General features: G+C 49.0%; 1 protein-coding gene across 2 annotated transcripts in view; it reads left to right on the top strand.

The window, feature by feature from the left end:
• ABL1 (ABL proto-oncogene 1, non-receptor tyrosine kinase) overlaps positions 1-15,068 on the top strand; it is a 190,379-nt gene that overhangs the window by 157,032 nt on the left and 18,279 nt on the right. For both annotated transcript variants that reach the window (XM_030207823.1, XM_030207822.1), the window contains one exon: positions 13,522-13,699. In XM_030207823.1, the coding sequence (XP_030063683.1) occupies positions 13,522-13,699 (178 nt within the window). The remainder of the gene's footprint in view (positions 1-13,521; positions 13,700-15,068) is intronic.

Genomic DNA, 15,068 nt, shown 5'->3' with positions numbered 1-15,068 from the left:
GTTGTTATCTTAGTGGTCTCTGACGCTTTTCTTGCCAAGTGATCTTGAAGAAGGCAGTGTAGGACAGTCTTCTCTGGTGGCTAGATGATGCCAACTTGTCGAAGGGCATGGACCTTGGTGACAGTAGATACCAGTCTTGCTAGTTAGGGGTTGGTGGTCTCCTGAGGAAGCACAGTGGTCTATCAATTCTCCGAGGACAAGCAGGCTGCTTGTTCTCACTGATGGGTGACGTCCACGGCAGCCCCTCCAATCGGAAACTTCACTAGCAAAGTCCTTTGCTAGCCCTCGCGCGCCCGCGCGCACCGCGCATGCGCGGCCGTCTTCCCGCCCGAAACCGGCTCGAGCCGGCCAGTCCAGTCTTCTTTTGTCCGCACTCGGTACGGTCGTGTTTTCGCCGTGTCGAGCCCCGGAAAGTCGACCTCGCGCGTCCAATTTATTTTGAGCGTGTTTTTTTCCTTCGGGAAAGTTTTCTCTTAGTCGGGAAGTGCTCCGGAAACCCCCCGCCGGGTTTCGTGTAAATCCTCCCCGTACTTCCAGCTTTTTGCCCCGGTAAGTTTTCTTTCGTCGTCGGGGTAGGCCTCTTTTTGGCCTCGGTCGAGATTTTTCTCCCTCTAAATTTTGGTGCTTCAAATTTCGCCATTTCGGCTTTTGATTTCGCCGGCGTGATTTTTCCGCCCATGACATCGAAGCCTTCCAGCGGCTTCAAGAAGTGCACCCAGTGCGCCCGGGTTATCTCGCTCACTGATCGACACTCGTCGTGTCTTCAGTGTCTGGGGGCCGAGCACCGCCCTCAGAACTGCAGTCTGTGTTCCCTGCTTCAAAGGCGGACTCAGGTAGCGAGACTAGCCCAGTGGAACGTGTTGTTTTCGGGCTCTTCGTCGGCATCGGCACCGGGATCTTCGAGTGCATCGACGTCGTCAGCGTCCAGACCATCTTCCTCGGCCGCCCCTGCATCGAGTGCATCGAGGCATCGGGCCTCTGCATCGGCGCCGAGACATCGGATAGCTGCATCGACGTCGGTGGTACCAGGACCTCGTCTGCTGATGTCGTCGGACGGTGGTGCATCGGGTGGAGTGCAGGTGAGGGCTGTCCATTCCCCTGCTGGTGGCGGTGAGCCCTCGGGTGGGTCTCCGCCTACCCTGAGGGCTCCTGCGGTACAGCCCCCCCGAGATCGACCTTCTTCAGTCTCGGCCCTGAGGAAGCGACGGATGGATTCGACGTCCTCCTCGTCGGTGCTGGGGAGCTCCGGTGACATGCTTCGGAAGAAATCGAAGAAGCATCGACACCGGTCTCCTCCCCGTGTCGGCACCGAGAGCTCTGGGTCGCCGAGGGATTCGGCACCCAGCAGGCATCGGCACCGAGAGGACCGCTCACCCTCTGTTCAAGAGGTGTCGATGCGCTCCGCTCTGGACAGCCCGGAACAGCCTCCACGCCCGGAACAGGTACTGACGTCGACGCCTGCATCGACCTCTCAGCCTTTCTCTGCAGCCACTCTAAACGAGAGCCTCCGGGCCGTTCTCCCAGAGATTCTGGGAGAGCTGTTGCGCCCTACCCCTCCGGTACCGGCGGTGCTTGCGCCTCCGGTACCGTCGAGCGTGGCGCCGGCTGGCCCATCGCCCAGGTTGAGGTCCCCGACGTCGGTACCGCGTGTGGTGCCGACCGCGGCCACCTCCCAGGAAGGCTCCCCGACCACGTCGGCGGAGGGAGCTTCGCCGATGCGGGCAAGGGAGTCTACCTCTCGACGCCCCCATCGTGGACGGGGTTCCACGGAGTCGAGCAGGGCGAGGTTGCAGACACAGGTCCGGGAACTCGTGTCTGACACCGAGGGTGAGGCCTCGTGGGAGGAAGAGGAAGATCCCAGATATTTCTCTGACGAGGAGTCTGAGGGTCTTCCGTCTGATCCCACTCCCTCTCCTGAGAGACAGCTTTCTCCTCCCGAGAGTCTGTCTTTCGCTTCCTTTGTCCGGGAGATGTCTACGGCCATCCCCTTCCCGGTGGTTGTGGAGGACGAGCCCAGGGCTGAAATGTTTGAGCTCCTGGACTATCCTTCTCCACCTAAGGAAGCGTCCACTGTTCCCTTGCACCATGTCCTGAAGAAGACATTGCTTGCGAACTGGACCAAGCCATTAACTAATCCCCACATTCCCAAGAAGATCGAGTCCCAGTACCGGATCCATGGGGACCCAGAGCTGATGCGCACTCAGTTGCCTCATGACTCTGGAGTTGTGGATTTGGCCCTAAAGAAGGCTAAGAGTTCTAGGGAACATGCTTCGGCGCCCCCGGGCAAGGACGCTAGAACCTTAGACTCCTTTGGGAGGAAGGCCTACCATTCCTCTATGCTCGTGTCCAAGATCCAGTCCTACCAGCTCTACACGAGCATACACATGCGGAACAATGTGCGGCAGTTGGCGGGCTTGGTTGATGCTCTTCCCCCTGAGCAAGCCAAGCCTTTTCAGGAGGTGGTCAGGCAGCTGAAGGCGTGCAGAAAATTCCTGGCCAGAGGAGTTTATGACACTTTTGATGTTGCGTCCAGGGCCGCTGCTCAAGGTGTGGTGATGCGCAGGCTCTCATGGCTGCGTGCCGCCGACCTGGAGAATAGAATCCAGCAGCGGATTGCGGACTCGCCTTGCCGTGCGGATAACATTTTTGGCGAAAAAGTCGAACAGGTGGTAGAGTCTCTCCACCAGCGGGACACCGCATTCGACAAGTTCGCCCGCCAGCAGCCTTCAGCTTCTACCTCTACAGGTAGACGATTTTTCGGGGGAAGGAAGACTGTTCCCTATACTTCTGGCAAGCGTAGGTACAATCCTCCTTCCCGACAGCCTGCGGCCCAGGCTAAGCCCCAGCGCGCTCGCTCTCGTCAGCAGCGTGCGACTCAGCAAGGCCCCGCGGCTCCCCAGCAAAAGCAAGGGGCGAGCTTTTGACTGGCTCCAACAGAGCATAGCCGACATCCAAGTGTCAGTGCCGGGCGACCTGCCTGTCGGAGGGAGGTTGAAAGCTTTTCACCAAAGGTGGCCTCTCATAACCTCCGATCAGTGGGTTCTCCAAATAGTCCGGCAAGGATACACCCTCAATTTGGCCTCAAAACCTCCAAATTGTCCTCCGGGAGCTCAGTCCTACAGCTTCCAGCACAAGCAGGTACTTGCAGAGGAACTCTCCGCCCTTCTCAGCGCCAATGCGGTCGAGCCCGTGCCATCCGGGCAAGAAGGGCTGGGATTCTATTCCAGGTACTTCCTTGTGGAAAAGAAAACAGGGGGGATGCGTCCCATCCTAGACCTAAGGGCCCTGAACAAATATCTCGTAAAAGAAAAGTTCAGGATGCTTTCCCTGGGCACCCTTCTCCCCATGATTCAGCAAAACGATTGGCTATGCTCTCTGGACTTGAAGGATGCCTACACACACATCCCGATACTGCCAGCTCACAGACAGTATCTGCGATTTCAGCTGGGCACACGCCACTTCCAGTACTGTGTGCTACCCTTTGGGCTCGCCTCCGCGCCCAGGGTGTTCACAAAGTGCCTAGCTGTGGTAGCAGCGGCGCTTCGCAGGCTGGGGGTGCACGTGTTCCCATATCTCGACGATTGGCTGGTGAAGAACACATCCGAGGCAGGAGCCCTGCAGTCCATGCAGATGACTATTCGCCTCCTGGAGCTACTGGGGTTTGTGATAAATTACCCAAAGTCCCATCTTCTCCCAGTGCAGAAACTCGAATTCATCGGAGCCCTGCTGGATTCTCGGACGGCTCGCGCCTATCTCCCAGAGGCGAGGGCCAACAACTTGTTGTCCCTCGTCTCGCGGGTGCGAGCGTCCCAGCAGATCACAGCTCGGCAGATGTTGAGATTGTTGGGCCACATGGCCTCCACAGTTCATGTGACTCCCATGGCCCGCCTTCACATGAGATCTGCTCAATGGACCCTAGCCTCCCAGTGGTATCAGGCCGCTGGGGGACTAGAGGACGTGATCCACCTGTCCACGAGTTTTCTCGAATCCCTGTATTGGTGGACGATTTGCTCCAATTTGACTCTGGGACGTCCCTTCCAAATTCCTCAGCCACAAAAAGTGCTGACCACGGATGCGTCTCTCCTGGGATGGGGAGCTCATGTCGATGGGCTTCACACCCAAGGAAGGTGGTCCCTCCAAGAAAGCGATCTACAGATCAATCTTCTGGAGTTGCGAGCGATCTGGAACGCTCTGAAGGCTTTCAGAGATCGGCTGTCCCACCAAATTATCCAAATTCAGACAGACAATCAGGTTGCCATGTACTATGTCAACAAGCAGGGGGGCACCGGATCTCTCCCCCTGTGTCAGGAAGCCGTCAGCATGTGGCTCTGGGCTCGCCGTCAAGGCATGGTGCTCCAAGCCACATATCTGGCAGGCGTAAACAACAGTCTGGCCGACAGGTTGAGCAGGATTATGCAACCTCACGAGTGGTCGCTCAATTCCAGTGTGGTGCGACAGATCTTCCAGGCGTGGGGCACCCCCCTGGTGGATCTCTTCGCATCTCAAGTAAACCACAAGGTCCCTCAGTTCTGTTCCAGACTTCAGGCCCACGGCAGACTGGCGTCGGATGCCTTCCTCCTGGATTGGGGGGAGGGACTGCTGTATGCTTATCCTCCCATCCCTCTGGTGGGGAAGACTTTGTTGAAACTCAAGCAAGACCGAGGCACCATGATTCTGATCGCTCCTTTTTGGCCGCGTCAGATCTGGTTCCCTCTTCTTCTGGAGTTATCCTCCGAAGAACTGTGGAGATTGGAGTGTTTTCCGACCCTCATCACGCAGGACGAAGGGGCCCTTCTGCATCCCAACCTCCAGTCTCTGGCTCTCACGGCCTGGATGTTGAGGGCGTAGATTTTGCCTCTTTGGGTCTGCCAGAGGGTGTCTCCCGTATCTTGCTTGCTTCCAGAAAAGACTCCACCAAGAGAAGTTACTTCTTTCATTGGAGGAGGTTTGCCGTCTGGTGTGACAGCAAGGCCCTAGATCCTCGCTCTTGTCCTACACAGACCCTGCTTGAATACCTTCTGCACTTGTCTGAGTCTGGTCTTAAGACTAACTCCGTAAGGGTTCACCTTAGTGCAATCAGTGCATACCATTACCAAGTGGAAGGTAAGCCGATCTCAGGACAGCCTTTAGTTGTTCGCTTCATGAGAGGTTTGCTTTTGTCAAAGCCCCCTGTCAAGCCTCCTACAGTGTCATGGGATCTCAATGTCGTTCTCACCCAGCTGATGAAACCTCCTTTCGAGCCACTGAATTCCTGCCATCCGAAATACTTGACCTGGAAGGTCATTTTCTTGGTGGCAGTTACTTCGGCTCGTAGGGTCAGTGAGCTTCAGGCCCTGGTAGCCCAGGCCCCTTACACCAAATTTCATCACAACAGAGTAGTCCTCCGCACTCACCCTAAGTTTCTGCCAAAGGTCGTGTCGGAGTTCCATCTGAACCAGTCAATTGTCTTGCCAACATTTTTTCCCCGTCCTCATTCCTGCCCTGCTGAACGTCAGCTGCACACTTTGGACTGCAAGAGAGCATTGGCCTTCTACCTGGAGCGGACACAGCCCCACAGACAGTCCGCCCAATTGTTTGTTTCTTTTGATCCCAATAGGAGGGGAGTGGCTGTAGGGAAACGCACCATATCCAATTGGCTAGCAGATTGCATTTCCTTCACTTACGCCCAGGCGGGGCTGGCTCTTGAGGGTCATGTCACGGCTCATAATGTTAGAGCCATGGCTGCGTCGGTAGCCCACTTGAAGTCAGCCTCCATTGAAGAAATTTGCAAAGCTGCGACGTGGTCATCTGTCCACACATTCACATCTCATTACTGCCTGCAGCAGGATACCCGACGCGACAGTCGGTTCGGGCAGTCAGTTCTTCAGAACCTGTTTGGGCTTTAGGATCCAACTCCACCCCCCGAGGGCCCTGTTTGTTCTGTTCCAGGCTACACTCTCAGTTAGTTGGTAAATTTTTTAGGTCAATCTCAGTTATGTCCTCGCCGTTGCGAGGCCCAATTGACCAATGTTGTTGTTTTGAGTGAGCCTGGGGGCTAGGGATACCCCATCAGTGAGAACAAGCAGCCTGCTTGTCCTCGGAGAAAGCGAATGCTACATACCTGTAGAAGGTATTCTCCGAGGACAGCAGGCTGATTGTTCTCACAAACCCGCCCGCCTCCCCTTTGGAGTTGTGTCTTCCCTTGAAGTGTATTGTCTTGCTACATACTGGACTGGCCGGCTCGAGCCGGTTTCGGGCGGGAAGACGGCCGCGCATGCGCGGTGCGCGCGGGCGCGCGAGGGCTAGCAAAGGACTTTGCTAGTGAAGTTTCCGATTGGAGGGGCTGCCGTGGACGTCACCCATCAGTGAGAACAATCAGCCTGCTGTCCTCGGAGAATACCTTCTACAGGTATGTAGCATTCGCTTTGCCCTTAGAACTCCCAGGTGTCAAACAGCATTGTCCAACATGGCCATGTTTCGCTAGATGGGTTGTGTCGAGGCAAGAAATGCATTTCCTTGGCCGTGGTTTGTTTGATAATGAGTCCTGTTTGACACCAGGGAGTTTTAAAGAGTTTAGAAAACTGCTTTCTGTCTGTTTCTCTTGTGTTCTCCATTTAGGATTTTGTGGACCGTTTGTCTTGTTGTTTTTCTGAGCCTTCCATTTAATTTGGTCATTCCTCCTTGGAATATGAACGTTGTGTTATGGGCTTTGATGAAAGCCCCTTGTGAGCCTTTAGTCATGGCTGCCTTGAAGGATCTCACCGTTAAGGTGGCCTTCCTGGTGGCTGTTACATCTGCTTTGACGGATTTTGGGGTTACGGGCTCTCTCCTTAGAGAGAAGATTCAACAGATCCTCTCTATCAGTTGAACATACAGAGGATACTCCGTTGTTATTTGCGGAAGAAAACTGAGTTTCGGAAATCAGATTACCTCGTTGTTTTGTTTGCAGGGGGAGGCAGCCTCTAAGGCCACGATCGCCCAGTGGATTAAGGAGGCTATTTCCTCCATGTACTTGCTGAGTGGCAGGAAGCTTCCTGAAGTGTTGAGAGCACATTTTACTAGAGTCCAGGCAGAGTCATGGGCTGTGAGGGCCTTTATTCCCATTCTGGACATTTTGAAGACAGCCACATGGTTGTCTATGCATTCTTTTGTGAGGCATTACAGTTTGGATGTTCAGGCCAGGAGAGAGATGAGCTTCGGTGCCACAGTGTTGGCTCAGGTATTGTCTGTGTCCTGCCCTCGTTGGTTACTGTTCTGGTACTTCCCACTCGTAGGAAATGTTCTGGAGCAGACAGGAAGGAGAAATTAGATTCTTACCTGCTAAGTCTCTCCAGACCATTCCCAGACCCTCCCCAGCTATCATCTGTTTTGTTCTCTCTCTTTTTGTCGTCAGCGTGGGGGGCATGGTTCTGCAGTCTGTAGGGATCTGCTTAATGCTGAAGATATATTTGATGCTATTTACGAAAAAACCCCACAAACGAACTCTAGCGTAAATCTAACTAAAGAAACTGGAGTACAGAACAAAGAAAGCTGTGCATACTTGCATCTTGTATTGAGATGTTACAAACAGGCATGGTGCCACGGTGTTGTTTTCATGTTGGTGATTGTTTTTCCCCTCAAGTTATTTGGGGGGGGGGGGGGGAGGGTTTGTTCTGTTACCACCATCTAAGAAACTGGAGTACAGAATGAAGAAAGTTGAGCATATGTGCATCTTGTATTGAGATGTTACCTTTCCAGTTTTCAAACAGGCATAGTGCTGCGGCATCGTTTTCACACTGGTTGTAATTTTCCCCCTTGAGGTGTTGGGGGAGGGGTCTATTCTGTTACCACCATCTTAGCTTTGTCATTAGAAATACTGAGGGATAGAAGACTGCACAGAACTTAATACAGTGATGTCACTAGCAGTTACTCAGTCTCCCCATCTGCTTGTAGGGAATGGTCTGGAGGGAATAAAAGAGAGAAAATTAGCAGGTAAGATGTAATTTCTCCTTGAGTAGTAATTTTGTATTGGGAGTACAGTATAGAAGACATAAATGAAATGAGTGTTCCTTATCATCCTGTTAGACCAGTCCAGACAAGTGTGCTCCCCAACCAGCAGATGAAGACAGAAAACACTAGCTTTTAATGATGTCCATCACCAGCATAAGTAGAGAGTTCAGCCGTGGAATTTGCTATTATATTCTCTGCCTCCAGCAAATGATTGCAGCTTACATGAGAGCAATAGGATTTTTCTTGTGACCTGACTCCTTGGGATATGGGTTATTGTCTGTGACCCTGAAGACAAGCTCTAGCGCCTGGTTGTTGCTGATTGGTCTATAGACCTTTACCCTGATTGAGCCAGGAGAAGCCTCTATTTCGCGACCCAGACATGTGGGTCCCAATCCTGTGGCAATGGCAGGGAAGGCCCATAGGGGGGTCCTTCTGTTTTTCTCCCTTTTTTTTTTCTCGCCTCTCTCCTCCCCGCCCCAACCCATGATTTCTTCTCCCTTGTCTATCATATTGATAGCTTTTTAAAACAAAAAAAAAAAAAGAGGGAAAATTTGTTGCCACAGCTTCAGTTGGTTCAAAAGAGTACAGCATGGTTAATGTTGAGCTTGAAAGTGTGTGATCATATACTCCACCCTTAGCTGGACCTCACTGTTTGCCTGTCATGTATAGGGTAGGTTTTAAGAGTCTTTGCCTGGTTTTTCAGGCACTCTTGTGATCCTTACTTGTAATTTATGAGCTTGTATCAGAGTCCATTCATTGCAATGATTTTTTTCTTGAGGTTTTACAGCAAGTGAAGTTTTAGTTTTATGGATTCATATGCTTTCTAGATATGTGGTCTAAAGTTTGGTACACTTTATCAACAGGTTTACGTTTTGAAAGGTTTTATCATAAAGCCTTTGGTTGATCTGGGGATTTTTATTATTATTTTATTTTTTTGTAAATTTAGAATAGGGAGATGGGTTGTATTTTTGGAGGTAATGAGGAAGACTTATTATTATTTGATGGTGGCAAGGGAGCTTTTTAATGAATTGTTTCTGTTCCATATTTTGGACTTTTATTGACAAAGTGCGTTATCTAATGCCATAAATGTAATATGGTAGTTGTGAATTGGAATGTTAAAGGGAAATCTTGGCAGAGAAGTGAGTGCTGAGGCTGAGGGGAGGGGAGAGTAATTGTGCAGGCTAGCTTGAGTGCTCCAGCCGGAGTACAGTCTGCTGGGGCTATCGCTTAGCTGTGCAGCTATTTTCCATTGACATCCCCTGCCTCAGAAGCACAAGACCTGTTGGTTTCTCATCTGCAGGAGCAGTGACTATTTTCTGCACTGGCCTCATGTCTTCCACATGGCCTGTCATTCTGGGGCACCTTTTTGAGGGAGAGCATGCCAACTGGACGTATGGAGCAAAGAGTTCTAGAGGCAAGCACACACGCAGTGTGCTTTTGGGGGCTCTGGCTATCCTTTAAATGTCCCTGCAGCTGTGCACCCCTTTAGCTGGCTCCTGCAGCTTGGCAGCTTATTGGTTGCACCCTGCATCTTAGCTTTCAGCAATGTCTTTCTTACAGCAGACTTGGGATTCTCAGGTGTCCCCTGCCATAGTGGTTGGAGTTCCTAAGTGCCCCAGTTGTCCAGGCCTTTTATGGAGGGTTCCTGGGTTTCTAGTACCATTTCAGTGTAGTAGCAGGCAGAGAGTTGGTAGAGTTGAAGGGTGGGGGGGGGGGGGGGGGGGGTCAGTTGCCCTATCAGCTGCCCTGTGGTTAACAGAATAGAGGCTTCAGAGGGGAGTGAATCCACCATAATCCATCCATCTTTGTGAGCCGGTTAGCCAAAATTTGCCCCTCTGCAGTTCCTCGCCTGAGGGAGTGGCAGACGAGTCCCCTTATTGGGGTCTTAAAGCTTTAGTATGTCCCACTTTTCTGGAATAGTCTAGCAGAATGATAAGGAGGGAGAAATTTGGTCTTATCTGCTGATTTCCTTTTCTTGATTCCTGATAGACTAATCTAGGACTCATCCAGGTATACTAACAGGCTTATTTTCGAAAGAGAAAGATGCCCATATTTTGACCTAAATCGGGAGATGGCCGCCTTTCTCCCGTGGGCGCCCAAATTGGTATAATCGAAAGCCGATTTTGGGCGCCTCCAACTGCAGTCTGTCGCGGGAACGAACAAAGTTGACGGGGGCGTGTCGGAGGTGGGACTGGGACGTGTTTATCGGAAGAGGAGAGATGGGTGCGCTCGGCCGATAATGGGGAAAAAATAAGGGTGGCAGAAGTGAGAATTTGGGCTGCTTTTTTTTTTTTTGGACCCTTTTTTTTTTTCACGAACAAGTCCACAAAAAGTGCCCCAACTGCCCAGATGACCACCCGAGGGAATCGGGGATGACCTCCCCTGACTCCCCCCAGTGGTCACTAACCCCCTCCCACCAAAAAAAAAGAACTTAAAAATCTTTTTTTTTTTTTCCAGCCTGTATGCCAGCCTCAAATGTCATACCCAGCTCCATCACAGCAGTATGCAGGTACCTGGAGCAGTTGTTAGTGGGTGCAGTGGACTTCAGGCAGGTGGACCCAAGCCCACCCCCCACCCCTGCCTGTTACACTTGTGCTGGTAAATGGGAGCCCTCCAACCCCCCCCCCCCAAAACCCACTGTACCCACATCTAGGTGCCCCCCTTCACCCATAAGAGCTATGGTAATGGTGTAGAGTTGTGGGGAGTGGGTTTTGGGGGGCTCAGCACCCAAGGTAAGGGAGCTATGGACTTGGGAGGTATTTTAATTTTTTATTTTACTTTTTACAAGTGCCCCCTAGGGTGCCCGGTTGGTGTCCTGACATGTGAGGGGGACCAGTGCACTAAGAATCCTGGCCCTTCCCACGACCAAATGCCTTGGATGTGTTCGTTTTTGAGCTGGGTGCCTTCGGTTTCCATTATCGCTGAAAACCGAAACCGCCTCGCTCAAATCCGCCCAAATCTGATGCATTTGCCCGGCACCAACCGTATTATCGAAGCAAAAGATGGACGCCCATCTTTTTCGAAAATACGGTCTGTCCCGCCCCTTCACGTACCCGTCCTCGGAGATAGGCGCCCATGGAGATGGGCATTTGCGTTCGATTATGCCCCTCTAAGGCTCTTCAGGTTACTTCCCTCTATATCTCTCAGCATGAAATTTGTCCTTAATTTTATCCTTGTAGAGGTCCTGGGAATCATTATTTCCCAGTGTGTTTGGGATTGAGTCACTGGGTATTGGTTTACAATTGCTCAGTTCTGCTTTGAAAGTAGAATATCGAGTTCTAGGGCTTCACCACTCCTTATGACGACATCACTGAAAGTTAGTGTTCTCTTCCTCCATCTATAGAGCACAGTCCACTTCTCTGGACTGGTCTAGCAGGAATTGAGGAAAGGAAATTAGTAGGTAAAACCAAGTTTCTCCATGTCTTTCTATACAAGGCCAGCTAATAATTATAGTTGTAGAAGTCATGTTTGAATTTTCAAAGCAATAGCAGTGTTTATACAAACACTATGTCTTGACTCTCACATAGTGATAACATTGTGAAAATTTTGACTCAGTTGACTGGAGCCAAGAATAATGCTTGACAGCAAATGGTGAAAAAATCAGGACTCCTTCCAAGCACACCCTAATGAGATTACCTCACTTCCAATTTTTGATATTGACAGAAGCTTAAAAATTACCAAATATTTTGTGTCCAAGGCAAAGTCTCCAAATGTTGTTAGTGAGGTTTATTACCATCATGATATGCATAAAACTCATAGGGTATGTTGAATGTGTCAGAACGCTCTCAGTAGTATTGCATCAGCTTCCTGCTGGAGTTCATAAGATGTAACATGTATAGGCAATCTATTCAAGTGTGCTTGAAAATTCATTTTAATTCAGGCCTGTGGCACCCAAAACTATGGGAAATCTTTCTGCCACATTTTCTTGGTCTCTGATTGCATTTCTTGATATTTGAGGATCTTCTCTCTCCACATGATTCACAGACTAAGCGCATGGCACTGACACTTCTGTTAATGAAGCTCTTCTATTTTTCTCCTTCACTATTGTGTCTGATTTTCTTGCATCCCACTTTTTATCATTTTAAATGGAAATGTCCTAAGTGATCATAATCTCTTCATTGCTCAGAATTCTTTGGGTCCTGATCCCAGTGTTTTTCTGGTACAGTAATGTTTACTAAGTTTCTGATAGTTGAGGTTCTTCACCTTTATTATGCTTTTCTGTGTAGAAATTTTTTGCTATCAGAATTTTGCAGCCAGCCGTAGGAATAGATGTGTGGAACTTCTGCAGGAGAAGAAAAGGCTTTTAAGTATAACAAAATATGAGAAGTCAATGCCCAGGAAGCCAATAATGAGTTACTGAAACCTGGGCTGGTCAGACTTTTCTGGGTTATTGGAGAAACTTACTTTGATTGTGAAGGTTTTCCGAGGAAATGATGTGATACTTTTTTGTATTTCTATCAGCTTTGCAATTTTTGAAAAGTTTGGATTATGTCAGTAGAGCTGGACTTCCTAGACTTATCTTGAGGACATTACAGCCAGTCGAGTTTTCAGGATATCCACAGCGAAAATGCATGAGCTATAGTTGCAGGCAGTGGAGGTGAATATACAGGAGCTGCATGCACTCTGTTATGCATGTTCATCTGCATTGAATGCAGCTGTATCTTTTGCATATTCATGGTAGATATTTATTTATTTATTGCATTTGTATCCCACATTTTCCCACCTCTTTGCAGGCTCAATGTGGCTTACAATACATCATGGATAGTGGAAATAAAAAGAGAATAGACATTTAGGTATTACAGAAGGATTTTGGGTTGCATGGTAATGGAATACATGATAGTAATATAACAGAAGACATTGTTAAACATTTCTGGATATATATGGGGAGTTTCACATGTGTTGGTCTTTGTGGTATATCTTGTCAAAGAGATGGGTCTTCAGTAGTTTGCGGAAGTTGGTCAGTTCATAGATCGCTTTTAGGTTGCGTGGCAGCGCGTTCCAGAATTGCGTGCTCATATAGGAAAAGGTTGATGCGTGCATTAATTTGTATTTTAGACCTTTGCAATTGGGGAAATGAAGATTAAGGAATGTAAGAGATGATTTTTTAGCATTCCGGGGTGGTAGGTCTATCAGGTCTGACTTGATATCCTGAAAACCTGACTGACGGTGGGGTCCTGAGAACAATTTTGGGAAGCCCTGTAGTAGAGTCTGTGGAAAAATCTGAAACTGTTTTTCACTTGACTTTGTGACATGCAGCACAAAACATCTTTTTGGTTGGAGAGGCCAGACAAACTGATCCTTGTCCCCACCCTGCTCTCTAAGTGGTGTGTTGGGCAAACCCCATTCTGCTGCCTGTAGTGCAAAATGAATCCTCGCGTGATTAGTCTATGCTTTTCTTTTGGCAGAAGATTGAATAGAAAAGTTTCACTGAAAAGTGTCTGGCTTGTGCCTGAGTGTGCTTATGCAAGGGTGCACTCTTTGCATGCACCTTTTACAAAGAAGGGAGGAAGTTGTGTCTAGAAAGATTGTAACCTCTTCATCTTCTGCCCACAGGTGTTTGTACACGAGAGCCACCGTTCTATATCATTACTGAATTCATGACATACGGGAACTTGCTGGATTACCTGCGTGAGTGTAACCGTCAGGAGGTGAATGCTGTGGTGCTGCTCTACATGGCCACACAAATCTCATCAGCCATGGAATACCTAGAGAAAAAGAATTTCATCCACAGGTAATGCAGCTCCTTGAACTGTCATAGAAAGCAGACCTGAAAACAGGAATTAAGAGGAGGCCTGGTCCAGTGGTTAGAATCAAGAAATTGTGAGAACACAGGTTTGCCAGAAAAACAGCTGTGATGTGTTCTCATAGTAAAGTCTGTTGTTTGTGTCTATAACTAAAATGCAAAAATACTGCATGAAGGCTTTATTATTGGTACAGATGTGTGGCAAACGAGATCTTGTCCCAGGGGAGGCGGGGCTAGTGCTGGGCAGACTTATACGGTCTGTGCCCTGACAATGGCAGATACAAATCAAGGTAAGGTATACACAAAACGTAGCACATGAGTTTATCTTGTTGGGCAGACTGGATGGACCGTGCAGGTCTTTTTCTGCCGTCATCTACTATGTTATGTTACTATGTTTGAGACAGATGATGAAAAAACCATTCCTGTAGCAGAGAGTCCAGTCTCCTTGTCTTCTGAGGTTAACAGTGTGAATGTAGTAGCAGCCTTCTCCCCCCCCCCCCCCCCCCCCCAATTGATAAATTTGTGATCTGGAGGAGCTTGTGTTTAAAACTTGAGCTTTACTTTCTGCCTCCTTTGTAATGTTAATCTCACATTCCTTTGTTATGTGCAGACTTTAAAGATTTTCCCTATTGTCTGGAAAGCTGGTATCTGTGCCTTAAACATCTTTGTAGTGTAAAGCTCTGAGTGCTGACCTTTAGCTGGGCTGCAATTATCTGGCTGTATTACATTTTTTGCTTCCAGAAATGACCTCTTAGCAACCTAATGATGGCAGAGTTACTGGCTTCCCTAATTGTCTCACACCTTGCCCCTGCTCTGGCCAATCCTCAGCTAGTGAGCACTGTAAGTCTGCTTGGATGATGTTGGTAGGTACTGCTATGGAAAAGAGTTTTGGTACTGTAGCCTGTCTGCTAGAGAATTTATAAGCAGGACTTATAAGTAACCACCTGTCAAAAATGTTAGGTGACTTGCATAGCTTATCTGATTGGCATAGTGTAGCTTTCTACACTTGGCACCAGCAGTGAACTTGGATATCTTAGGGGGAGATCAGCCCTGCCTGGTGCTTCTAACCTGGTACCTTACACTGCTTGCGTCAGGCTAGTTTCTCCTTTTAGACGTGCAAAACATATCCTACTGTTAATAAAAAATTTTTTTAATTTTTGTAAAAATAAAATAGATAAAATACACATTTTATCAGAAACAAACATTAATGCATAAGATACTTTGCAATAAATGAATACTGTCAATTGCATAATCATAACTGGCAGACTAGGGCATTTAAGTACTGCAGTAATTGAGTGAGGGGCCCTTTTACAAAGGCACGTATCCAGCGTGTGCCAAATCGACATTACTGCCCAGC

Source organism: Microcaecilia unicolor, chromosome 6 (assembly GCF_901765095.1).
Source record: "Microcaecilia unicolor chromosome 6, aMicUni1.1, whole genome shotgun sequence".
Lineage (NCBI taxonomy): Eukaryota > Metazoa > Chordata > Amphibia > Gymnophiona > Siphonopidae > Microcaecilia > Microcaecilia unicolor.
Note: the sequence above shows the minus strand (reverse complement) of the source record. Positions and strands in the feature narration are given on the sequence as shown.